This window comes from Salvia miltiorrhiza, chromosome 1, assembly GCF_028751815.1.
Source record: "Salvia miltiorrhiza cultivar Shanhuang (shh) chromosome 1, IMPLAD_Smil_shh, whole genome shotgun sequence".
In the NCBI taxonomy this organism is placed as follows: domain Eukaryota; kingdom Viridiplantae; phylum Streptophyta; class Magnoliopsida; order Lamiales; family Lamiaceae; genus Salvia; species Salvia miltiorrhiza.
In genome coordinates this window covers 53,968,982-53,995,766 of record NC_080387.1, presented here as the reverse complement: position 1 = coordinate 53,995,766, position 26,785 = coordinate 53,968,982, and the positions used below count along the sequence as shown (strand labels likewise).

Sequence of the window (26,785 nt, the reverse complement as noted above, 5' to 3'; positions counted from 1 at the left end):
AACACTCATTAATTTTATCAAATTAACTCAACTATGATTTTTTTTATTTTCATTATATAACATTCTAATTTTATTTATTTTCAATTTTCTTTGTCTAACAAAGATTTTCTTTCTCATTAGCTTATAAGCTTAATTATCCAAACACTTTGACACCTTATAAGTTTTCAAGAAACTACATCTTTTGTCCCTTCGGAGACATCCGATAAAATTGGAATGATACAGAGAAGAAACTACATTAAAAAAAAATGGTTAAAAAACTACATCTTATAAACTTTTCAAACATCTTATATTAGCCAAACTACTCTTAGGAATCAAGCCCGGTTCTTGGGTCCGTCTCAGGGTGGAGCCTAACAGGGTCAAACGAAATGAGGAATAAAATAATGGATAATGCTAATGCATACAATTCTTGGCATATTTCTTGGTTGGTGGCGGAAAGAAACAAGCATTTTCTTGCATCGCCGGCATCGCTGTCTTCTACCTTCTCTCAACACATTATCATCATCTCATCTACGCTCTACGCCATGCTCTAATAATGAGGCGCCAAAGCTAGTCACTATCAAAATCACACTTAATTAGATTCCTCGGAATAATCGAAAACCATATATACTCGGAGATTCGCCGCGCGCGCGAGAATCATTTAAGATGGGGTGCGTTCAAACCAAGGGGGCCTCATGCAGTTCCCCGCGGGCGGCGGTGACGCTCGAGAGGCTGAAACAAGACGGCGGCTACGTGAAAGTGGAGAGAGCGGCGGAGGAGAGGAGAATCAGCAGGGAGAGCGAGAGGAGGCATGGCGGCGTGTCGCAGAGGATATCGGCGAAGAAGATCGTGGCCGTTGATGAGACGACGGCCACGGTGGATGGATGGCCGCGGTGGCTGATTGAGAATGTCAAGGAAGATGCTTTGGCCGGCTTCATTCCTAAGAGCGCCGATTCATACGACAAGCTAGCAAAGGTTTGTTCAATTTTGTGTGCTTGCGTGTGTTAGCCTAGCTGTAGGAAGTTAAATAGTTAATGCCTAGTTAAGACCTGAAGGTCTACGTTCGAGTCCTTCGTCGTGCGATTTTTAAATTTCTGTATGTACTTGTATAATTAAAAAAAAAATTGATGTTATTGAGAATCATAGTGTAGATGAGGACTAAGAATGCACTATCATCTTAGATTGAATAAGATTTGACGGTTTATAATTAGTACTAATGATTAAAAAACAGTATAAATTAATTAATATTTGGGTTAAGAAAAATCTTTCACATTCTATTTTTCCGTTGTTGACGTTGTTATTTAAGAAATCAGGTGTTTAGAATTTTGTGTTCAATTTAATATTTATTGTTCAAACTATTTAGGACGATGACTATTTTTTTTTGTTTATATAAGTAATTTATGTCGTAGTCTATGAGATCGTAGTTTTTATGCATTTTGAATTTCCTATTTTTAGTACAAAATTATTATAATTACCGTAAATAAGTATATATAATCACTTAATTAATTACAGGGCTGAAATTAAAACAGTTACCATTAAAAATGTAAGGATAGTGTAAATGATTGGTAATTAATTTTTGACTGTTAAAAATCATAAAAAAATGAAGGTTCTCGTGTATCTCAATTGTATCAATTAATATATATATAAATATATATTGTGAGTGAAATCATGAGATGTAGTCATAGAGCAATTTATCATAAAGATTGAATTGTGGTAAGGTTGGTGATGGGAAAAATCAATATTGTTTTTCTTTGTAATTAATTGTTTTTGAGATTTATAAAAGCAAAAAGTTCAGATTTTGGTAGGTGGGGTTATCGCAAAATGTCAGTTTTACGTGTATACATAATTTAGTGATATATAGCGATAGTCTAAGAGCATGTAGAGTGGAAATCTGGATCCCTTCTTAGTTGTATCCCATTAATATTAATATATCAGGTAGGGCAAGGAACATATAGTAACGTGTACAAAGCACGTGACAAAGTGACCGGAAAAATCGTAGCTCTAAAGAAAGTCCGATTCGACACGTCGGAGCCGGAAAGTGTGAAATTCATGGCAAGGGAGATCATAATACTCAAGAAGCTTGATCATCCAAACATCATCAAGCTTCAAGGAATAGCAACTTCAAGAATGCAATATAGTCTCTATTTAGTATTCGATTTCATGCCATCCGACTTAACCAAACTCATCTCTCGCACCCTCACCCAGCCTCAGGTGCACCTCCTCCACATACTATTATTTTTTTCATATATGTCACAATTAAATGGAGTACTTTAATTCCGCATGCATGCAGGCCAAGACCTACATGCTGCAGCTCCTTTTGGGCCTGCAGCATTGCCACGACAAGGGGATATTACATCGAGACATAAAAGGTTCCAATCTCTTGATCGATAAGAATGGAGTACTAAAAATTGCGGATTTCGGGCTGGCAAATTTCTACACCACTAATCCTTTAACAAGCCGGGTCGTCACATTGTGGTATAGGGCTCCCGAGCTGCTTCTCGGCGCCACGGATTATGGCGTCGGGATTGATCTCTGGAGTGCAGGGTGCCTCCTAGCGGAGATGTTTGTCGGCCGGCCTATTATGCCCGGCCGGAATGAGGTATAACGGCGCTTGAATTTCTTCCGATTCAACGGGTTCTTGATTTTGACAAATTTTAGGGTTTGGAGTTCAGATTGAGCAATTGCACAAGATATTCAAGCTTTGTGGATCGCCATCGGAGGACTATTGGAAGACGGTGAGGCCACCGGCTTCCTTCCGGCCACCGCAACAGTATAAAGCCAACTTCGAGGAAGCATTCCCACGTTTTCCTAAATCTGCTCTTGGCCTTTTGAGTACACTTCTATCGCTCGACCCAACCGTAAGAGGAACTGCTGCTACAGCACTCACAAACGAGGTGAGTAATGTTTTATTAATTTCACCAATACACGTTGAACACACAATAAATTAAAGGCAATTGGTGCCTTAACTTTATGCAAACTTTCCTTATATTCTTTTATATGTTTCATTTTACCAATACACGTTCAAGTGGGTTTAATTTGTTGCAGTTCTTTGTGGCAAGTCCCTTGCCGTGTGACCCGTCCGGTCTACCCGTGATAAGCACGGCCGAAAATGGAGCGGTTCAATCAACGAACCGGAGAAGGTATACTATATATATCTCTTTGGGATTTGTAATATACCTTTGCCACTCTTCACTCCAAACCAGGGGCGGATCCAGGATTTAATGTTAGGGGGGGCTGAATCTATTGGACTACGGTGCTTGAAAATATTTACACGGGGGTTCGGGGGCGGGAGCCCCCGAAGCAAATTTTTTTGAGCATTCCGTACACTTCATTTCATACATTTTTTCAACAATCACTTAATATAATAAGATAATTGTTCGCAATTCAATTAATTCAACATCAAGTAGATTGAAAGCATATAAAAACGTACTTTTATTCATTTTTCTTAAAAAAAAATTGTTTCATCTTCTAAACAAATAAACTAATTTTCATTGTTAGTAATTAGTAATTTTACTTTTACCTTTAGAATTGACTCAAATTTAACATTAAAAATTAACTAAGAAAGAAAAAATGATAAAAATAATACTATAAATGTAACAACTCAATGTGTTGAGCAATTAATATGGATAGTTGGATACTATAAATAATGTATTACTATATTTTTTCTTGTATTTTTTATTTATATACACATATATATAGATATAAAACAAAATAATAAATATATATATATCTATAATTAAAAAAAAAAAAAAAAAAACTCAAAAATTGGGAGGGGGCTGAAGCCCCCCCTAGCCCCCCCCTGGATCCGCCACTGCTCCAAACATAATATAATGTGACAAATTTTATGCCCATGAAACAGAATTTCCAATGCAAAACAACAATCTCGAATTAGCAATGGTGATCATGGAAGAAAGGTCTCATTCTCTGATTTTCTTGGAGAAGATGCATATGCCAAACAGGTTAATTATGCTACAATTTAATCGATCTCTATATATTATATTCTTGCTTTATTAAAGTTTCATCATGATCATGGTATGCTGGCAATTTGTGATGATAATTCCATCTCATACATTATTGGATTTGAATAAATCACAGATAACACACAAAAAAAAAAAAAAAATTGTTTTGAATAATATATGTGAACTCCAAGTGATCGATCACATAAAACTAGATGTCTCTTTGCAGGAAATGGATATGGCAACAAGCTCAAGCAGCTCGTCGTCGGCGACGAAATTGAGCCGCCTCCACAGCCCTCCGCCGTCCCCGACTCCGGCGGCTTTCCGCACCCTCCACAACCGTGCCGCGAAAACCGAGGCCCATCCAAATGCGCTGAAAAACATCAAGAACTATCCTCTGCTTCTGGCCTCCTTAACCGAAGCCGCGAATCACCTCAAGGAGAGCAACTCGAGCCTCTACCGCCGTTCGATCTCTCACATCGATTTTCGAGATCTTGATCTCGAGAAGATCTCCAAGTTGTTTGGCTTAGACGATGATAACGATAACGTTAATTGATGAAAGCGTGTTCGTCTTCATGTTTGTGTTGTGTTTAGCTCCGGATGAATAATTATGTAAAGTTACGTACGTATAGATTGAATCCGGATCGTTATATGTGCTATCTTCTTAGATAAAATGATGGATGTTGTATGCATTATTTTGTTGCTCATATATATTAATTTAGACTTGATTTTTTTTGGGTTGACTTCCGAATTTAATTAACATCACTTTTATAATACATTGATAATTTCCACATGATTTTTATCGTTTCACTAAATACACTACTTTTCAATCTTTTCTTTTTATGCCGTTAAGATTTCCGACTAGACCAATTAATCCGACGGTCGTACCTCTGCACAACTTTCACTTGAAACCAGAAGTCCTAATTCTAATAGTATCTTCAAAGCATAAAGTAGAGTTATACTTATGGTTAATCATGTAATTGTGTGAGAATAAAAAAATTTTAAAAAATGTTAAGTGGTATTTTTTTTAATGGGGGAAAAGTGGTATGTTTAATTGCATGCAACAATTATAATTTATTTGAAAACTACAAAACAATATAAAAGTGCATATATGGGTTAATTAATTAATTAACCCTTTTTAATTTATTAGTTTTTGTTCTATCCGAACTATAGTACTTTTCCACATTAATCACAATCGTACCCCAAATAAATTTAAAATTCACAAACAACTTCTTTAATTAGGTAATGTGGGTAAAATTTTCAAGTTGTTAATTAGTTAATTAATTTGGGTTATTCAGATCAATTATGGCCTTACATATTTTAATTGTTGCCGTGTTGAAGATATATAAGTACAAACTAAAAGTAGTACAACATCAATAGTTGACACATAACAGGAAAATTACCACATATCTATATAATAGAAAATCACCTCAAGGAGTAGTATGCTACAAAAAACTGACCTAAAACTAAACAAAAGCAACATGCAAAAGCATTAAACATGAATGAAAAACACTTATTATTCATAGTTGAACTCGATGATCACGAACTAGTTCCAGTTTGATCAGCGCCGCAGCCTTCTCCCTCCGCCGCGTCAGCGCCAGCCTCCGGCTTTTCGACTAAGGTTTGGGGTTCCTCCTCCTCAGCTCTCCTGCGCAATTGCTCGCTCCACTTTTTGAAATTGTCGAGATAATACTTGAGCTCCGGCGTCATCAACGAAGGCGGCGGATCGCGGTTTCGCCGCACATAGAGGAGGTACATATCCCACGCCGTGATTCTGAATATCGACTCGGTTTCAAGCTGTCGCCGAGATAGCTCGCTAATGCGATGGATTCTTCGGCCGCATAGCTCCCATTGGCTCTCCCTCTCCTCGTCATCCTCTCTCTCTATCCTCGCCATCCTCTCTCTCTCTAGTTTATGAGGTTTATGCTTTCTGCGTCTATATATATATAACTAGATCTTAGTATTTGATTAACTGTCGAAATTAAAACCCTTTTATCTTTGGGTTCGGAATATATAGACTTTATATATGTCGAGAAGGACTCTTCCAATTGTTTTTCCTTAAAAAAAACTAAAATTAGAATATATATAGACTTCATATAAGTCACGGTTGCTGCATAAAACTATAACACATTTTGTTCATGAAAAAAAAAACAAATTATTATTAGTCGGACATAATTTAGAAGGAAATACAAATATACATGGCACCCAATTTCCTCTTTTATTTAAAAATAATACTCCCTCCGTCCACGAAATGAGTACCCATTTGTGGATGACACGGGTTTTAAGAAATGTATGGAGTGTAGTGTGAATAGTTTTAGGGTCCCACTTTTTGAGTGTATTAATTAAAGAGATGTGTGGGGTACACTTGCCAAAAAGGGAAATGAGTACTCATTTCGTGGACGGACGAAAAAGGAAATATGTGTACTCATTTCGTGGACGGAGGGAGTACTATTTTACCTTTCAGAGACAAAAAGACATCGTTTTTCAGGGTACATCAAATTTTTAGGAGTGTCGAAATTTAAAATATTGAATCTTTATTCCCTCTCAAAATAATGAATCTTTATTAGAACTTTTTGATTGAAATTTTAAATTCGATCAAATATCATGATTTTTGCTGAGCGCGTCAAATTTCCGGCTGCCGCAAGAATTACAGCTGCTGAATTTACTGCCCTCCCCCAAAAAGGTCCTTATTAAAACTTTCTTATTGAAATTACAAATTCGATGATTTTTTTAAAACTAATTATCCGTTAAAATACGAAATGAATAATAAAACCCAAACGACCACCAGTGTATAGCTAAACAATGAGCTGAAATAACAAAACTATATCGGTTTCTTGGGCCTACAAAAACCCAATAAGCTTTTATTACATATAAAAATAATTCTAAATAAATTGTACAAGCATCTAATTTCATACACTACTAAAAATCCAATAAATAAAAATATGTGTCAGTATCATTTCAAATTACTAAATTAGAGACATAAATCCAAAAGGATTCTCATCCGATCCATTTATCAAAATAGAAATAATTTTAGGACAAATGCCATGACAATTAGTCATTATTGCAAGGCACTTTAATTGGAGTAAAGCCTTTGCCTGTCAACTATGAAAAGGAAAAACAAATATTGCACCTCAAGATTTCTCTAATTTCTCATAAAAAAGCATGCTAGCATTTGCATCCAACACCTCTCTCTCTAAAACACTATCAACTTGAGAATCTGATATACAAAACCATTGGTGAGTTGCAGATTCCAGCAGGCCAACATCATCTCCATCACCTATCTTGCCTCTCACATTTCTGTAGACTGTGTAGTGCCCGCCGCCACTCCCGCCGAAGTGCTCGACAACCGAGACGAGGCGGTACATTGGAGGCCGCAACGGTCTAATTGTAGCGTCCTCCTGCAGGAACAAGGACTCTGTTAGCGAAATCGAGGGGGGTGGAGGAAGCGGAGGAGGAGGAGAAGCTAACGTTGCTAGAACCGGGCAAGCTGGCATCGAGAGCTTCCAAACGAGGGCCATTTTCAATTGCAATGCCCGTTCCAGGATCAAGTGGCGTCGTTTGGTACATGAAACGAGGGAAGGCTGTTAATTGCTGGCTCGACGGCCTAACTGGCGTTTTTATCCCGATTCCGGTGTTGGTGAACAAAGACAGATCGAGGATCGATGGGAAGGAGACGTGGCCCTTTAAAGGCGACATAGCACTCGAATCAAGATATAAGAAGATGGAAAAAGGCAATAAAATCATAGCATTGGAAATGGCTGCATAAAGGAATGATATGTTACATACCTACATCAGCACCATTGGTGAGCACCGCTCTCGTTTAGCATTATTTTTTTGCTTTATCAATTAATTTTGATTCAAATACCTCAAAAATTGTAATTTACGTCATTAATTTTACAAATTACATAAAAATAAAGCACAATTTGTTCATTGTCTTTGTAACTTCAAAAAAATGAATAAAAGAACAAAACGAGCTTTGATTTTTATGTAATCTATAAAATTACATAATGACACGAATAACAATTTCTCAAAATAAATATATATAAATAAATGCTAACGTGGACTAAACGAGAGCGGTGCTCATGAATAGTGCTCATGGTAAGTATATAGCATATAATTCCTCTGGCTGCATATAGGTAGAGAAGGCAACAAAAGAAACTGTGCAAACTACAAAAGTTGAGCAGAACTAAAGGTTCGACGTAGAGTACCCTAAGTTTCATCGACTGTCCAAGCACGTTATATGAAGCTCGTTGGAAATGAATGCATAAAATCTGCCAGTTAAAAAGACATGAAAATCGAATATGTTTAGATGAAAGCTGTGCATGCAGGTCGTTTTCTGTTTCACTGCACGTACCTTAGGACTCTGGGCGATACTCAGTTGCTTGAGCGTACGAGAGAACCTATTCGACCAAGGAAATGCTTCGAGGGAAGAGAGTGTTCGGCATTGACAAGATTCGCCCTTATTACATCTTTGTAGTTTCTCAATGTCCGCCTGCAAGAAAGAACACCAATAGTACTATGCAGTAAATACCAAAGTCGGACAGCAATGATTTGATGTCGAGGAAAAAACAGAAAGTTACTCATTCACTACCTTATCTTTGAAAATAGACACATATTCGATTGCAGCCGTATGCCAACAGTTGCTGCAGCAATAATTCTCAATATGTTCGGCTCCAAAATATCGCTTAAGGCAGTCCTCCAAGGTGCACCCGGCCATCTAAAATTTTCACGACGAAGAAAATAAGCATGGAGATGGATTCAAATGGAAGGGCGGAGATTGACTGAGAAAAAAGTAATAAACATACAATTGTACCATCACTGCTCACTGGAGGCGAGAGGTGTAAGCTATGGAAATGTTGAAAATCGAGAGAGATCTGCAGAAGTAAAAAAAAAAAGAATATCATAAGTAATGAAATTATATAATCTAGAATAAAGTTGTGGAAACAGTTATAAATGCTTAGTTATTCGATTTTTTTCATTTGAAAACCACCTGATTACGAGTCTTGATTTGATTAATCATACATTTAACTCAACGAAAAGCCGAAAACATGAGAAGAAATGCCGATGACTATAAGCAAATTATCTTACTAGTACCATTCAACCTGAAACGAACAGCTTTGGCAAAGTAAGACGCTGCCAAGAATTCCATCAAAGGGCTTGAGAAAACTGCGGCTCCATCTTTGCAAGTCGTTCTCGCCTTCACTGCTCTTTGCGGTAAGAATCCTACCATTAGGCAGTGCAGGCAAATCCGCTAAGGAACTCGTAGTGGGGACACAATGTTCTGATATTTCTTCTCTCAACGCAGACAAAAGATGGGAAAATGCTTCCTCGGCATCCTAACAATCGAAGCTAATGTCAGAATTGCAACGTTACTTAACTCGATAGAGATGGATCGTGCTAACGAAACAAGTACCTGCTGCCTAGATAGATTGAAATTCGGAATGTAATGATCCATAGCTGCCATCAATTTTCGAGGGTTGAGCACAGTTCTTTGGTGCCGAACACTACATAACTCTGCAATATACGACAATATCATAAAGTGACACTCCAAATGAATATTACTCCCTCCGTCCATGAAAGAACTTCCTAGGAGGGAGTGGCACGGGTTTTAAGAAAAAATATTATTGAGTGTATTGAGAGTGGATGAAAGGTAGTTGAGTGTATTGAGAGTGGTGAAAAGGTGTTATAATTAATATTGAGAGTTGTGAAAAGTGAAAAGTAAGAGGATTATAAGTGGTGGGGTATAGTCCAAAAATAGGTAGGAAGTTCTTTTGTGGACATCCCAAAAAGAAAATATAGGAAGTTCTTTCGTGGACGGAGGGAGTATATACCAACATACGACCATATAAAGGCGGAGACGAGTAGGAGCACGCCTTCAAGAATCAATATGTGATTGAGGGCATGAAGATCATAAAAATCATCATTCGACAAAGGGTATGAGCTCAATTTTCCGGGAAAGCAATATGATTTACACAATTTACCTAGCTTGTTAAGGAGCAAGGTAAACTAACGGGTGATCACCTCAATTGGTTTTCTTAGTGCATAGACAAGATAGACTAACCTTCCACTAGTGAAGCTAATGAACTAAAAAGTGGAAGATTTTCATCTCCACACTTATCATCTACTTCTTCAGCTGATAATGAGCCGTATTCTTCCATCATCTCCCACAGATATTTCCGGAAGCTAGCACAGCTCGACAATGTCTGAACCCACAAATCGAACCATCAGAAATCTCTCTCTTTCTCTCTCTCAACAAAGCAAAACAACCACCCCAACATAATCAAACAGCAGAATTGAATTGAACATTATCAACCATTAGCTCGAAAAGTGCTCACATTCGCACACACAAACAAATAGCATGGTCAGACCACAAAAACAACATCAAAGATTCAATTTTTACATACAAAACAACCTCACCCTCTCTCTATCACACACACACACAAAACTAGACAAAACAAAACACCCAACATAATCCAACAGCAAAAATGAACATCATCACCAAATTACATAGCTCAAAAAGAGCTCACACTCACACACACACACACACACAAATAAATAACATGGTCAAGACCACAATAACAATTGAAGATTCAATTTTTACATACAAAACAACCGCTCTCTCTCTCTCTCTCACACACACACACACTCACACTCACACAACATGCCCATCATAATCCAATCAGTAGAATTGAACATTATCACCAAATTTGCATATTACATAGCTCGAAAAGAGCTCACATTCACATACACAAACAAATAACATGGTCAGACCAGAAGAACAACATTGAAGACTCAATTTTTACATACTCCAAAGCAATCTCTCTCTCTCTCTCTCTCTCTCTCTCTCTCACACACACACACACACACAGCAAAACAACACAACCAACATAATCTAACAGCAGAATCGAACATTATCACCAAATTACATAGCTCGAAAAGAGCTCACATTCACACACTCACAAACGCATAACACGGTCAGACCACAAGAACAACATCGAACATCGATTATTACATACAAAACAATACAACCAACATAAAATCAAGCACCATGATTGAACATTATCACCACATAACCTAGCTCGAAAAGAGTTCACATACACACACAAAAGCAAAATCAGACTAAGAATTCCAACACCACATTACACAGCTCGAGACAAGCTAGCCTCGAGCTTAACCCCAAATCACACGAACAACAGTAAAAAAAAAAAATCGACCTTCTACCTGCAAAACAACATTCAAGAAACAATTATTCCCGAGATTTCTCAATCCGGGGACAACCCAAACACCAGTAGAAGCTGCGTCTTGATATGAGATGTTGAAGTCGAGATATTTTCTAAATCTTGATGCGAAGATTATACCAACAGCACCTAGCACACCAATTGAGATTTTCCAACCAGAACTCGAGACCCAGTTTATTCTACGACCATTGCGAATCAAAGAACTCAGTTTCTTTGTCCCCATTCGGACGCGATTTGGCCGCCGCATAATCGCCGCCGCCGATTAAACGGAGAGGTTTTAAAGAAACCTCTCGAATTCCTCGCCGGTCTTTGATAGCTTCTGCTGCTTTTTCTCCTTATAATAATCTTTTCTATTTAAATCATATATCAGGCTCTTCATTTTCCAAAATCATTAAACCTTTTTTTATTTCAAACTAGTAGTAAGATAAATCGCCATTTTCTTCTATTTTGTGAATTGGTTATAATTTTTGAAAGGCTTCGATAATAATTCCACATTTTGTTTGTAATAAATTTCTAACATTTTTGCTTTTTTTCAATGTTGAAACTTGAAACAATATTTTTTTGGCATAGAAAGTTAAAGGGGCCGAGAAAAATTATATTGGTCGAATATCGTTATGCAAACTAATTTTTAGGTATGTTGTGTTTGTTATGTAAACAAATTCATAATGCAATAATATTATTCATTATTGTGTAAATAAATGGATAGATTACAATTTAAACTCTAAATTATTTACGTTAATTATAAATTTATGATAATTACAATGGGATACACTAATCATAAAAAACTAACAAAAGTATTTTGAATTTCAGTTCCAGCAATCGAATATCTAAAGCCTAAACTCGTTGGATGTCAGCACAAATTTTGAACAAATTATGTTAAAATTATTTTAAAATTCAAGATGATCATACAAAATGTGAGCTCTCCAACATCGGAAGCATATTTTGACAATATTTTTGCTAGGTTTTTAATACTTCAGACATTTTAATGTAATTATCAATAATAGGAAAATATTTTTTTTATCTAAATAATTTAGGGTCTGAAGTAGTAAATTTTTTTCTAAATTAAGATGTAATTAATATCTGCATTATTTTATTTTATTCGCAAAAAGGCCTACATGATAATATTATTGTTTATGTAAAAGGTTTATTGTGAAGCACTCTAGTGGAGCTTGACAGTCGCATGGTAAAACACATTTCAACTCTCTCAATTTCCCAAATCTCCCCTCTTTCTCTCTCTAGGGTTTTACTTTCAGCTGTTTGCACGAGAAATCTCAAACTACTCGAATCACTTCCATCAAAATGGTAACCTATCACATCGCTTAATTTACAATTAGCTTCTGTCAATTTAGCTTTTCCGACCAATTGTGGATCTCGTCGTGTAATTTTGGCGATTCACTGTTTCGATTTTGCAGGGTGATGGAGGGGGCAGTTTGGAGGCGAAAATTGAGTCGCTGCTGAATGTGGAGAAGCAGATGAGGCAAGTTGGCGACGTCGCCGGCACACGGAAGGCCGCCACCGATATTCTGCAGCTATGCTTCGAAGCCGGCGCGTGGCAGACACTCAACGAGCAGATTCTGCTCATTTCCAAGCGTCGAGGACAGTTGAAACAGGTTCGTTTTGATTTTTCTTACTGTTAGGTTTGTTTTATTACGTTGATATTTGTGCAATTGTAGTCGAGTTTGATTTTTGTTTTTGCAATTTAATCCATGTTCTGGGCTTTGCTTTTTAATTGGTTGAGGTCCGGTGGAGGGAGGGAAAGCATGCACTAGTTAATTTCGGTCTGGTCTTTATTCATGTACATGTACGATGAGGCGAAGAAGATGTCGCAATTTTTCTTTTTGGTTTCTAGATTAATTTGGTTTGAGCTAAGATGCAAATGTCGATTTTGTTAATTTTGTTTGAGGCGTTATGGGCGAGTAGTCAATCTCATGCATTTCCTCCTGCTCTGAGTTATCTTTTAGGTTCAACATTTAGTAATACGAAATTGAAAACAGCTGTATGTGCGTGAGAGTTTTATCAGCCCTTTTGGACCCGTACATGACTTGATAAGTGATGTTGCTCGGAGGTTTTTTGCTGCCTGATGTTTATTATGGTCATAAATGATTTTCTGCTTGGCTGATGCAGGCTGTTCAATCCATGGTTCAACAAGCAATGCAATATATTGATCAGACTCCAGATGTTGATACTAAAATTGAGCTTATCAAGACACTTAACAGTGTATCGGCTGGGAAGGTGATTCATTTGCAGAAATCAGTTTGAATTTATCTCTATTTTGAGGACTTTGATGTCTAATGTATTGCTCAATTGCTGACAGATTTATGTTGAGATAGAGAGAGCTCGCCTTATTAAGAAACTCGCAAAGATTAGGGAAGAACAAGGACTTATAGCTGATGCTGCAGATTTAATGCAAGAAGTTGCGGTCAGTCGTTTTCACTTATCGACTAGTGATGCAGTAGGTTTTCTTAACTTCTTCAGCACTGCTCTAACAGATATGTGCAACAGGTGGAAACATTTGGAGCCATGGCAAAAACTGAAAAAATACATTACATACTTGAGCAAGTAAGTTATTTTTATTTTTTTTCTCCATCTATGATGGGTGTTCTTTCACAATTTTGCATTTGGCTGATGGTCAAGGTCTTTTGTCCTTTGCATTCCATAGGTCCGATTATGTTTAGACCGCCAAGACTATGTCCGCGCTCAAATACTCTCAAGAAAGATAAATCCTAGAGTTTTTGAGGCAGATTCATCAAAAGAAAAGAAGAAGCCCAAAGAAGGTGAAAGCATTGTTGAAGAGGCTCCTGCTGATATTCCATCGCTGTTGGAGTTGAAGCGGATCTACTACCAATTAATGATTAGGTATCCACCATTTTTACTTTTGATTTCCTACAATTTTATCGGTCGGGTGTTCTAGAGAACATAGGTGTTCATGAGACATACACAGTCATACAAAACAAAATATAACCAAAGGGAGGTTAGCATGGTGATTTCATTGCAGTCTTTAGCCATTAAATATCATCTTTCATTCCCAGTGATGGATTTTGGTGAATGTATGGATATTTTTGCGTTTGAGCCAACGTTTCTAGTGTCTGATTCCTCCTCCCCATCCTCCTCCAAGGAGTGAATCCATCTTTATCATGTATATACACGTGTATTATCTGATTGACTTTCAACAATTTAGGTATTACTCTCACAACAATGATTACCTTGAAATATGTCGATGCTACAAGTCGATATATGAGATCCCCTCTGTGAAAGAAGACTCAGCCCAGTGGATACCGGTATGGTCTTTTGCTTTCCAGAGCGTTTTTTCACTTTTAATTGCTTTGAAGTATCATCTTTAGGAAATAAAAATGTCATGTGATCTGTTTGGTTTCTGTTATCTGTTGCTAACTTTTATCATATTTCCTACAGGTTTTGAGAAAAATATGCTGGTATTTGGTCTTGTCTCCTCATGATCCTATGCAATCTAGTCTTCTTAACTCAACCCTGGAGGATAAGAACCTGTCAGAAATTCCTCATTTCAGGTTAGCTATTTTTTAGCATGTATGGTTTTTCTTCATACTTTTATACTTCTTGTGGTTTCATATAAGTCTGTCCTTACCATTAGGTTGCTGTTGAAACAACTGGTTACCATGGAGGTTATTCAATGGACGGCCCTGTGGGGCACATTCGAAAATGAGTTTGAGAATGAAAAGAACATACTTGGTGGTTCTTTGGGTGAAAAGGCAGCTGAGGATTTGAAACTCAGAGTAATAGAACATGTAATGCTCCTATAAACCAGTTCTGTGTGCCTTGTGATTTATATTCGCTGTTTACTCTAATGATATTAATCTTTTGTTGCTTATATCGTTTAGATTTATTTATTTACTTATATGTGTACATGTAACTGAGAGTTGGTATTCTGTGCAGAACATCCTTGTTGTCTCCAAGTACTATTCAAGGATAAGCTTGAAGAGACTTGCAGATCTATTATGCCTCACCGTCCAGGTCATTCTGCATTCCACTTATGAAATATCATTATTTGTAAATGTCTAGCTTTGAGTTGTTCTGGTTATGTTACCTTTACCTATGATCCTTTGTTACATGTGTCTTGGATATTGTTTGATGGTTGCCTGATTATTTAAGCTATTACTTGTGCAACTATGTTCGAGATGTGATCAGCTAATTTACGCTGTTTAACAAGCGCAAAGCGAATCTAGTTTAGTTTGCTTTTCTTTTCTGCAAATGAAATTTTATCAATGCAAATCCGAATAATTTAATTATGCCCTTTTCTGTCTGTGATTATATTGTGATAAAAAAAACATGATCTCATCATTAAGAGAGTATTGGGTTCTTATGTTTGGTAATTTGTTATTAATATCTTCTCAGTGATCCCTGATATTCTATAGCGTATCTTGGTATCTATTAATTCCGTCTCTATGATGTTCCAATACCTCTCGTTGAAGTAGAAATGCACCTACTGATAACGTTGCGAAACAGCAGCTTAATCCGTGATATTTGTTATGCATAACTATCCACGAATCACCTTCGTTCACTCCCTTCTCTTTATTGCCACAGGAAGCCGAGAAACATCTCTCGGACATGGTCGTCTCCAAGGCACTTGTGGCAAAGATCGACAGGCCTCTGGGGGTGATCTGTTTCCAAGCAGCTAAGGACAGCAACGACATTTTGAACTCGTGGGCGTCGAACTTGGAGAAGCTACTCGACCTCGTGGAGAAGAGCTGCCACCAAATCCACAAGGAGACAATGGTCCACAAAGCTGCGCTGAGTTTGAAAAGTTGAACTTGCTTATTCTGAAAACTTTATATTCAGTACGACCTTTTCTTGATAGGAAAAAATGGGTACAAATTAATCCCTTTTATTCGGCCTTTGACATTTTAATCCTTCTACTTTTCAAGCGATGCATTCTTTGTTTTTGAATCGAAGCAGGCTACTTGTATGCTTTATTTCGCAGGTTAATTAAACGTCACAAAAAAATTATCTATGTTTTATTGTGAAAATTAGAGATCTGCAGCTCGTATATGTGGCATGAACGTCCATTTGTTTGATTTTGAGTTTATTTGTGTAATATGCAAGAAATTGTCGATAGAATATAGTTTGGGTTTAGAGTATTTCCTGCTTTTGGGTGAGTCATTTTTTCTAAAAAGTTTACCCATGGGTGAAGCAATTCCAAAATTTTATTAATTCCCCAATCCTTATTCTTCAAGACAACAGTCATAATTGTTATTTATTCGTACACGATAAGCAAGCTCTGGCTTCAAAAAGGATTGCCTACGCGTGTATAACAAACGTAACATGCGCATTTCTCCATTCTTCAATTTAGATTTCCTTTTTAAGGCATCTAGAAAATAAAAATGTAATAGAACTAAACTCGAAACCCATAATGTTGTACGGACCTCTCCAGTCCTAATGTCCACTACGAGCAATGGGCTTCATTGCTTCATCTACCAAGAAGTATTTTTTTATATATAAGTTCTTTAAATTATTAGTTTTGTACACGAAATTTTATATAAAAGCTTCTATCATCAAATTGAATTATAAGAAAATTGTTTTTTAAAAATCTCGAATTCAAAATTTGAAAAGTACAGTTTCTATCTATTTCTTCCTTTTCTAAGTTCGCTACTTTTCGAGCAAATATACGCAATTTTTTTTTGGCTCAACTCATTTGGGATGGCGTGTATCTAATGTCATTTTTCTTAAGAAATGCATTTTTGTATCAGTATTTGCTATTGTGCTTTATAAGGTAATCACTTGTTTTGTGATTGTGAAAAATATGAAAACATTATCAAAGAAATTATGCTTCATACCACCATGCAGTTAAATAACTTCTTTTTTTTTTCTCCTACTAAAATAAAAACCAAAAAAGAAAAATCCCAAAAATATTCTCCTTGAAATCAACTTGACGAAGTCTGATTGCCGGAATCCCAAGAAAACTCAGCTCCACCACCGCTGCCCTGGCTGCCCTCCGCCGCTCCATCGGCTCCGGGCGGCCGAGCAGCCGGAAAAACCGTACTATAAGGAGCCACCGGCGCCGGAAAAGACTCAAATCCACCGGAAAAACCCGCCGTATAATAAGGCGTGAAACCGGGAAAATATCCACCGACGCCTTGCATTGGCATATCACCAAGGCTCACGTTCTGCCCTTGAAACTGAGGGCGGGTGTGGACAATGGCGTCCGCCGCCGTCGACACGGCTGCGATTCTGGCCGGCGGCGAGGATGATGAGAGCGGCGAAGAGGAGGAGGAGGGCGAGGCGTGGATGAGCCTGACGTTTTCCGGGAAGTTGAGCTTGGCCTTGCTGCCGCGGAAGTGGAGCGCCGCCTCGTCGTAAGCCCGGGCGGCGTCCTCCGCCGTGTCGAAGGTGCCGAGCCAGACGCGGGCGGCCTTGAAGGGGTCGCGGATCTCGGCCGCCCATTTCCCCCAGGGCCGCTGCCGCACGCCTCTGTATCTTCTGCTGATTCTTGACGACGAATCTGCTGCGTTTTGATGATCTTGTGAGAATGTCGCACTGTAGCTGTAGATTGCTGCCGCTGCCGTTGATGCTATGATGCTTGTACCCGCTGCTTCTCCTGTTGTACCACGCTCGCTTCGTTACTTATTTGCATCGCATGTATAGCATACTTTCTACATTTTGAATTTGAAATATTGAAAAGATAATTTTTGTGCAATTTAATTTGGTGATGAAGTTGAAGGCTATTGTACAATAAAATGGGTTATAAACGATTTCAAAAGAATTTTAAACCTCCCTTGGCTCCTCTTGGGTCCGCCAATGATGATATAGATATGTTTTATGTTATTTTATGCTGATTATATGAGTAAGGTGATATACTATATGATATTGTTGTGGAAAATAATCAAAATCCAATGTAAATTAAGCTTCTTTTTAACTGTGGGTACATTAAAAGCTTGACTGAGAAAACGTTGGCAATAATCAATCCTATTATTTTTATTTTGCATGTCATAGCAACTATGATATGGAGGGAAAAGTTAATAGTTCAAATATAAATATAGTTTCTTCGGTTTTATCCATCTTAAGAAAATACTAAAAGAAGTGTTAATTATACTCAATCACAGAAAATCATAAGCTCTATATATAAAAATTGCAAATAATTACCTAAATTAGAGCTTCCAATGGCAAAATCAGTATATCCTCTGCAAAATCTGGTGACAGATTCAGAAGGCTGCAGCTGCTCATCACGGCCCCTCTTGCATGCACTGCCTCCTCCGCCGCCGCCCTCCGCCGCAGCTTCTCCTTCGCCGGCGACGTCTCCGGCCACGACGTGGGCCAGAGCCGACACCATAGCTGACATCTCTCTCTCTCTACTAAACCCAGAAAGCAGCGGCGAAATCATCGAGTCCAACGCATTGTTAATCACCAAATCATGATCAAATAAATCATCATTTCCCTTATCCCTATTCTCACCAACACTTTTTCTTGGATTCGCCACCTTCGACACACACATATAAATCCCAAAAATATATCTGAATCATATATAGTTTTCAACGAGGTAGAACAAGAACAATGAAACAGTAAAATTTTTATTGTAGACAAAAAGTTGACGGAAAATTAGTCCATTTAACAGAGCTTCTTGCGCGGACCGCTATATATAGAAAGCTCAGAGTTGAAACCGCCGTTTGAATTATTGCCGTCAATTTATACCGACAACAAATTAAAGGGATGTCTTGTTTTGTTTCTCTTGCAAGCTTTTTTGAATTTTGTGGGATTTATTTAAAAAAAGGGAGACTTCTACACTCTCGTGCAATTTACCTATTTCTTTTTTATATAATTATTTAAAAATGTAAGATTATAATATAAAAATATTTAAAATAATATAAAATAATTACATAAAAAGAAAGTAATTAAGTCAGCCAAATTAAATAGAATAAATTAAAAAATATATTTGTTTTTTATCAAATTAAATGGGACGGAGTGAATATAATTATATAAATGGAGAAGTATATTGATGATAGTAAAATACTCCCTCCGTCCCGCTTCAAATGTCTCCTTTCTTTTGGACACGGAGATTAAGAAATGTGTAAAAAGTAGATAAAGTGGGTATAAAGTAGATAAAGTGGGTTGGTGGAAATTATTTAAATATTAGGTATAGAGAGAGTGTTTTGCCAAAAAGGGAATGGGTCATTTGGAGTGGGACAGCCCAAAATGGCAAATGGGACATTTAGAGTGGGACGGAGGGAGTAGTATTTTAAAATAGAGAATTTCTCCGGTAAAATATTTAAAAGTAAAAAAAAGGTGTACGGTCAACGGAGAGATGTGAATCCACATTTGATAAGGTGGTATGGGAGAATCTGTGAATAGGAACTCACTTCAATACACGGTTTCAGAATTTTGCTTTCTGTCGGCGGAGATGGGCGGAGCCGACATCTGCCACTGCCGCCAGACTTTTGGGCTTATGTAATGCTAGACTGTGGTTGACTTTGGCGTTTTTTTTTTTTCATGTCACTCCCCCGTTCACGATATTGTTTTCACTTTTATTATTTTGATTCGTCCACAATATCATTTCCACTTTCAATTATGATAATAGGGTTCACAAATTTCACTGATCACAATAATAGTGGAATTCAAATTCCACTAATAATAATATCTACTACTATTAACTACTCCCTCTGTCCCATTAGACTTATTCCATTTCTTTTGGGTACGGTTAGATATATGTTTGCACTCTAATGCATAGGTTGATGATACAAATCATTCAATAAACACAAGTATGAATGTAAGTATGAATGTGCGTAAATTATAATTCAAATAAAATTTATAGGATATTGACACGATTCAAAATAAAATACTCCCTCCGTCCCTGAAATGGCTTCCTCTTTGGGGACGGCACGGGTTTTAATAAAAAGTTGTAAAATGTATTGATAGTGGAGAAAAAGTGATATAATTATTATTGGAAGTTGTGAAAAGTGTTATAATTAGTATTGGGAGTGGTGAAAAGTGAAAAGTAAAAATAAATAAAGTATTATTAGTGGTGGGGTAGGTTTCCAAAAATGGAAAGAAAGAAAGAGGAAGTTATTTGGGGGACGTCCCAAAATGGAAAAAGAGGAAGTTATTTTAGGGACGGAGGGAGTAAGAACGAATAATCATTTTTAATTATTCGATTATTAAGATTTACGATGAATGTATCATTATGGTGGATGAATGCAATAGTACTTGAGTTCGAACCCTGATGGGAATAATGATTCTCAATTTTTTACGAAAACTATAGTTGTCACCATAAAATTGTAATTTTCATTAAAAACATACCATATATGTGCGCGTGTGTGTACATCTTGACTAGCTAGTCGACCTAGAAGATGTTGATGGAATTTATGAATGCTGGGAGTAGATTATATAGATCCATTTGCCTCTAGTAGCAAGGTAGATCTCTTATAACTGTATAATATTAAACACAAAATAACATGTATATATAAATTCAAAATATATAAATACATTAACTCGAAATTATATATATATAGGGTTGGGCTAGGGTGAAAATGCCCCTTAGTGTATAAAATAGGAATACATCCTAACCACTAAATTATAGAAACTGACGATCAAGATTAGATTTCAGATTAGCGTTTAATTCTAATTGGTGATTCGACTGATTCATGCGAATGTATTAACGGATGGGCATTATAGGAATTAAAATTGTGACTCTATATCTCCAAGAAACTTACTCCCGATATTAGTGTTGATTCTAAAAGGAAGTAAATCATGAAAAGATATGGAATTTATTGCGAATCATCTACCTCACAATTAAAACATAATAAATCATTTCTTAGAATTGGATGAACATTACACGGTAGGGTTAAGCTCTCTTCCTTTTTACTGCCGCCGACTTCACTCTTCTCTTCACTAAAGCATGGTGCCATTGAAATCATAACAACAATTCATACCACAAAAGCACATTAAGAAGGTAGATCGGTATAGCAGCGACGGGTTGTTTTGGAATGGCGAAAACGAACCTTAAAACCCTTGGTAAGATTTTATTTGGAACTGTAGCGATTTGGATTTTTTTCGATTCGATTTTATTTTTCCAATTACTAAGGATTTGGGACTGAATTGGGCATGCATCGTGTTGCTTTTGTTTCTATTAATATTTTGATGAAGGTTGTCTGTATGAATCGAAAAGTTGGAGGGCATTTATGAATCGACTTTCATTTGCAGTCACATTGTATGCATTTTTCGATGTTGTGAATAAGTGAGATGCTAGGATGAATCGTGATCGAATATATTATGAATTTCTATATGATAAATGTTTATATGCTATCAATCTTGTTAAAGGATTTTCAATTTTAGTAAATGGTTTACTGTGATTTAGAAATAAGGATTCATAGCTAATTTATTTTTTATATTAGCTGAAATGAAATTGAGTATGAAGCGTGGATGTGTTTTGAAGTCTAGTAAATGATTTGTGTGCAATCTGAAATTGTTGGTATGTAGGAGCTGTGATTAGTTATGAATCTTTTAAAAAATTCTGATTAAGATTGACTCAATTAGGTTTACCGAGCAAGAGCAAGTGCAAGAACATGGATGTGGCAAAGCAAATTGATGTCTCTCCTATTGTGGTGGTGAAAAAGTCAAGATATGATAAGCGGCAATAAGTATTGGTGAACTACAAACAACTTGTTGTGAAACGAGCAGATGACTACCCATGTCTGTTCATAAGGACAACTCATGGGTGAAGGAAGCGCAATTTGGAGTTGTGGACTGAGTGCAAAGGCGAAGAAGCAACTAAATCTATTGAGAGTGAGATATTGCGCTGCCATACTTGGATGGGATAATAATCATGTCAAAGATGCGGTGGCTATCAGTGCAAGTGCATACTTTGATGCGATATTCGGAGCTGCATGAGTAAACATAGATGCGACGTTGCTGGGATGATAATGTAGAAATATTTATTTAGTACTGCAGGTATTGAAACCTTACATCATTGGAGGGATTTGTTGGTCGTGAATTTAAATTTGTTGAATGTTCAAGACTATTGTGGTTTTGATTAAGCATTTCGCTTGATTGATTGATTTCTTTGTGATACATTGGAGTTTGTGATGGAACTTGTTGTTTAATCCATAGCTTATAAATGGCTGGAAATGTATGAATTTAATCGTGGAATTACGGTGAATGTGTGGTTCCTTAATTTGTACGAAATAATAAACATGCAATGCTATAGGATTAAGGGGATACAGTACAGACTAAAGTTGAAAAAAATACATGTAGCCTAGGTTTGTTATGCACGAATTAGTCAATATTTAATTTTGAAGATGGGGGTAGATGCATCAATGAAGCACTAAAATGTAAAAAAATGAGCTACACCCCACGGCTGTATGAATTGATTTGGAAATGTATTAAGTGATGTGTTTAGCCCTATTTTGTGATGATTTTGTGAGTTTTCCTGCTGTGCATTCGAGCTCGTTTCGTACCTTTTTGCTCTATATTTCACGTGCTCGATGATCTTTTTGGATGTACTATTGTCGCGTGCAGGATTCGCGAGTTGCCGAGCGTTTTGGCATTGTTTCGAGCATGTTTTGGAGTCAGGCTCACGGCCGCCGCCAGGCGGCGGCCGCCGTGGAGACGGCGGCCGCGGCCGCGGCCCCACAGCGCGGGCCGTGCAACCTTGGAAGAAACTGCGAAGACCACCCACGGCGGCGCCGTCCCACGGCGGCCGCCGTCCACGGCGCCGCCGTCCCTGGCCAAATCCGGCAGTTATGTTTTCACCTTTAAAAGCCGATTTTTAGGGTTTTGAAGAGGGACTTCGACCCCAGCAGCCTCCTAGGCGATTTCCACTTGTTTCCCCTTAGTTTTAGAGTAGTTTAAGCATCTACAAACATCTTTTAGACTTGGTGATTGAAGATTATGTTTGTTTTCACTACATAGATTGAAGATTTGGATCGTACTCGCTGTAAGAACTTGGTTATTGCTTTCTTTACACTTGAATGCTAGTCTTTTCCCTTCGCGTAGATTAATGTTGCTTCGAGTTTAATTGATGAATTGTTTGTTCTTTAATCTCGCCTAGATAACCGTTGCTTTATGATTGATTGAACTATCTAATGCTTTCTCAATTGCTAGTTAGAACCCTAGGTTTATTAGTTCCCTGCGTTCTTTATCTGCTTCCTATTTTTCGTCTAGATAGATTTATATGCTTTCTGTTGATTCTGCACTAGATAATTTTACAAGCTTTATTTAATTACGCCTAGATTTAAAGAGAGAGTGCCAGACCCAGCTATCCGATTAGAGTGTTTAGGTTTTATTTCTGTACTTGTGAGTGGCACAATTGAAGCCCTGCTAAGTCTTCCTTGAGAGACGACTTGAGTCACCTTACCACCCTAGGACGACCTCGTATAAATTCGAGTCCATCCGCTAGGTGTTTTTAGGATGAGTCAAATTTTGGCGCCGTCGCCGGGGGAATTCACACCTGAAGGAGAAGCAGAGGTCTATGCTGCTCAGAGCTATCCGGGGAGGCCTCAATTTGAACAGAGGCCCGTGTTTAATCAAGGGCAACAAAATTCCAACTCGGGTTGGAGAGCTCAGCAGCAGAACTACACTCAAGCTTATCAGCAGCAGCAGCCCCCGCAGTATCAGCAGTATCAACAGTTCCCTATGCAACAAGGGAATTTTCAGCAGCAGCAGCAATACCAGAATGCTCCTCAACAGTTTCAGAAGCAAGCTCAACCGCAGAAACCGTCTCTCGAGGACACCATGCAGTCCTTTATGGAGATGACCAAACAAAACATGGAGTCTCAGAGTGCTACCATCAAGCGCCTCGAGACTACAGTTGGGCAATTAACAGGAGCCTTGACTCAGCTGCAGCAAGAACAGCCAACTGGGAAGTTCCCAAACCAGGACAAACATCCGCATCAAGCTCATGCCGTCGAGGTAGTCAAGGACGAGGCCCCAATAACCATGGGGAGATGGAGAAGCAAAACTGTGCAGGCAATCAAGGCCACCCAATGCCCCAGTGAGCCACTGCCACCCGTCACTGTTGCACTAGACCAACCACCACCCAAGCAAGGAGATCCAGGTAGCTTTATTTTTTATATTAGCTTAGGGGGGGTTGAAAGGGTGTTTGGAATGCTTGATTTGGGCGCGGCAGTCAATTTGATGCCGTTTGATATTTTTGAGAAATTGGGTAATAAAAGGCTGAAATGCACGAATATGAAGATAGAGCTAGCTGACGGCTCCATTAGCAGCCCACGAGGCATGGTTGAGGATGTTGAGGTTGTTGTGAGGGGAATTAGTATTTTAGCTGATTTTGTGGTCCTTGATGAGGGAAAGGGGATTAGAGGCGAGAATGGGCATCTCGTGCTGCTTGGCCGACCCTTTATGGCTACCACCCATACTCGTATCGATGTGGGTACGGGAACTGTAAGTATGGTAGGGGTAGGTAGAGCGGTAACATTCTCTGTTTTTGATCAAAAACCTACTACCCCCACTCGCTTAATTCAAACCTGCTCTTATGTTGAAGCATTTAATGCCTTGGATGAGGATTGTATTGTGCAGGAATTCCTTAATAAGTTACAGGAGGAGAACGAGATTGAGGAGGAATTCCTTGCTACCTTGCAGGATGAGGCTGACATTGAGCAGGAATCTCTGGATAAGCTGCACGAGGAAGGTGATATAGAGCAAGGCTTTCTGACTGCCTTGCTACTGGAAGAGAAGTTCGATGAGGTGGTGTCACTCGATCTCCTTGGATGGGTGGAAAGAGGACCATCTCCTGATATGAGCATGGAACGCTCATTTGGAGGACCCGCAGCTGCAATTCAAGAAGATGTGTTTGCAAGGGCGCTAAGGCAGCTGGAGCTTCAATCGGATTTTGGTTAAGGGGTTCTCTTAGTCGGGCTGGCGACTTAAAAACTAGCGATGCATGGGAGGCAACCCATGTTTTCTTGCTTTTCCTTGTTTCGTTTTTTTTTTCTTTCGTTTTGTTTATGTTGTGTTTTGTTGTTTCTGTTGTTTGGTGCAGGTTGTTACGTTGGAGACTGCTTGTTATGGATGAGAGAGAGGCAGACATGGTGGGACACTACAGATTCACCACGGGATCGGTATTTAGGGAAGTTTCCTCTTTCACCCCTCTTTTTGTTTGCACTGAGGACAGTGCCAGATTTTAAGCGTGGGGGGGTGTTTGTTGGTATTTGTAAATCCTGTGGGTGTTTTCCTGTTGTGTTCTTGGGCTTTCTTGTGTTGGGGCGAATGGTCCCCTTATCTTGTCTTCTTGCTTGTTTTTAAGTGCATCGCATGTTGATAGTGATTCATTGGCGATTCTGGATTGTGTTTGTGTTGTTTGTTGTCCTTGTCTGTCATGATTGATTTGTTCCCAACATGGTGTAATTAGCTTAAGGTTTTGGTGCAACACCCTGTTGAGCAACTCTTGACGTGATTTGTCCGGTAGATGCTAGGGGGAGTGTTTTCAGTGCAATTTCCTAATATCTTTCTCTGTGCTGAATTGTTTGATTGGTTGTTGAGTTCTGATAGCTCTGGGTCTCTGCTCCTCTAATGATTTCATTATGAGCATGGGAAACCACACGAGAATATTTTGGATCACCTCCAAAAGTTCAATCTCGTGAATTATGGCCCATCTATTAAGAACGAAAATAACTTGACCCCAAAAAAAGAGAAGTGAAATGTGAAAAATGAACGAATGTGAAAAAGGAATGAGATATGATTGTAAAAGAAATTGCATTAGGAAATTCACCCCTAGCGGAGAATCGGGTCTGATCGGATTGAGTTGTATCACCTTGTTGTTGCATTTTTAAACCTTAACTTTGAACATCTGATTGGGGACATTGATATCTTGAAGGACTTGGATTGGTTAGTGTTTGCTTGGTGAGAAGAATCGCTTATGGATTTTCTGTCGATGTTGTGACTGTTGCTTGAGGACAAGCAAGGATTTAAGTGTGGGGGGGTTGTTTAGCCCTATTTTGTGAGTTTTCCTGATGTGCATTCGAGCTCGTTTCGTACCTTTTTGCTCTATATTTCACGTGCTCGATGATCTTTTTGGATGTACTATTGTCGCGTGCAGGATTCGCGAGTTGCCGAGCGTTTTGGCATTGTTTCGAGCATGTTTTGGAGTCAGGCTCACGGCCGCCGCCGCCAGGCGGCGGCCGCCGTGGAAACGGCGGCCGCGGCCCCACGGCGCGGGCCGTGCAACCTTGGAAGAAACTGCGAAGACCACCCACGGCGGCGCCGTCCCACGGCGCCGCCGTCTCACGGCGGCCGCCGTCCCTGGCCAAATCCGGCAGTTACGTTTTCACCTTTAAAAGCCGATTTTTAGGGTTTTGAAGAGGGACTTCGACCCCAGCAGCCTCCTAGGCGATTTCCACTTGTTTCCCCTTAGTTTTAGAGTAGTTTAAGCATCTACAAACATCTTTTAGACTTGGTGATTGAAGATTATGTTTGTTTTCACTACATAGATTGAAGATTTGGATCGTACTCGCTGTAAGAACTTGGTTATTGCTTTCTTTACACTTGAATGTTAGTCTTTTCCGTTCGCGTAGATTAATGTTGCTTCGAGTTTAATTGATGAATTGTTTGTTCTTTAATCTCGCCTAGATAACCGTTGCTTTATGATTGATTGAACTATCTAATGCTTTCTCAATTGCTAGTTAAAACCCTAGGTTTATT

At 38.4% G+C, this 26,785-nt stretch overlaps 4 protein-coding genes across 5 annotated transcripts; 2 read left to right on the top strand and 2 right to left on the bottom strand.

Annotated features, from left to right (window-relative positions):
* Positions 1-384: 384 nt before the first annotated feature.
* LOC130993911 (probable serine/threonine-protein kinase At1g54610) lies at positions 385-4,666 on the top strand. The gene is made up of 7 exons (XM_057918948.1): positions 385-951; positions 1,912-2,187; positions 2,267-2,575; positions 2,649-2,870; positions 3,022-3,116; positions 3,836-3,935; positions 4,162-4,666. The coding sequence occupies exons 1-7, from the start codon at positions 643-645 to the stop codon at positions 4,486-4,488; spliced, it is 1,638 nt and encodes a 545-aa protein (XP_057774931.1). The 5' UTR covers positions 385-642; the 3' UTR covers positions 4,489-4,666.
* A 2,197-nt stretch (positions 4,667-6,863) lies between these two features.
* LOC130993925 (ubiquitin carboxyl-terminal hydrolase 27) lies at positions 6,864-11,654 on the bottom strand. 2 transcript variants are annotated; one of them, XM_057918964.1, is made up of 10 exons: positions 11,154-11,654; positions 9,994-10,135; positions 9,346-9,446; positions 9,035-9,268; positions 8,738-8,806; positions 8,524-8,649; positions 8,287-8,424; positions 8,141-8,203; positions 7,401-7,613; positions 6,864-7,330 (listed from the first exon to the last, which is right to left on the bottom strand). In XM_057918964.1, the coding sequence occupies exons 1-10, from the start codon at positions 11,415-11,417 to the stop codon at positions 7,064-7,066; spliced, it is 1,617 nt and encodes a 538-aa protein (XP_057774947.1). In that variant the 5' UTR covers positions 11,418-11,654; the 3' UTR covers positions 6,864-7,063. The 2 variants fall into 2 exon arrangements, with proteins under 2 accessions (XP_057774947.1, XP_057774953.1); XM_057918970.1 differs by lacking the exon at positions 8,141-8,203 and having other exon boundaries at positions 11,154-11,520.
* A 609-nt stretch (positions 11,655-12,263) lies between these two features.
* LOC130994025 (26S proteasome non-ATPase regulatory subunit 12 homolog A-like) lies at positions 12,264-16,154 on the top strand. The gene is made up of 11 exons (XM_057919063.1): positions 12,264-12,472; positions 12,583-12,780; positions 13,295-13,402; positions 13,485-13,589; positions 13,673-13,729; positions 13,830-14,026; positions 14,349-14,448; positions 14,582-14,694; positions 14,778-14,931; positions 15,080-15,157; positions 15,728-16,154. Exons 1-11 carry the CDS (start codon positions 12,470-12,472, stop codon positions 15,950-15,952), a joined length of 1,338 nt encoding a protein of 445 aa, XP_057775046.1. The 5' UTR covers positions 12,264-12,469; the 3' UTR covers positions 15,953-16,154.
* A 798-nt stretch (positions 16,155-16,952) lies between these two features.
* LOC130994139 (ethylene-responsive transcription factor ABR1-like) lies at positions 16,953-18,768 on the bottom strand. Its single transcript, XM_057919173.1, has 2 exons — positions 18,284-18,768; positions 16,953-17,738 (listed from the first exon to the last, which is right to left on the bottom strand). Exons 1-2 carry the CDS (start codon positions 18,630-18,632, stop codon positions 17,065-17,067), a joined length of 1,023 nt encoding a protein of 340 aa, XP_057775156.1. The 5' UTR covers positions 18,633-18,768; the 3' UTR covers positions 16,953-17,064.
* Positions 18,769-26,785: the final 8,017 nt, after the last annotated feature.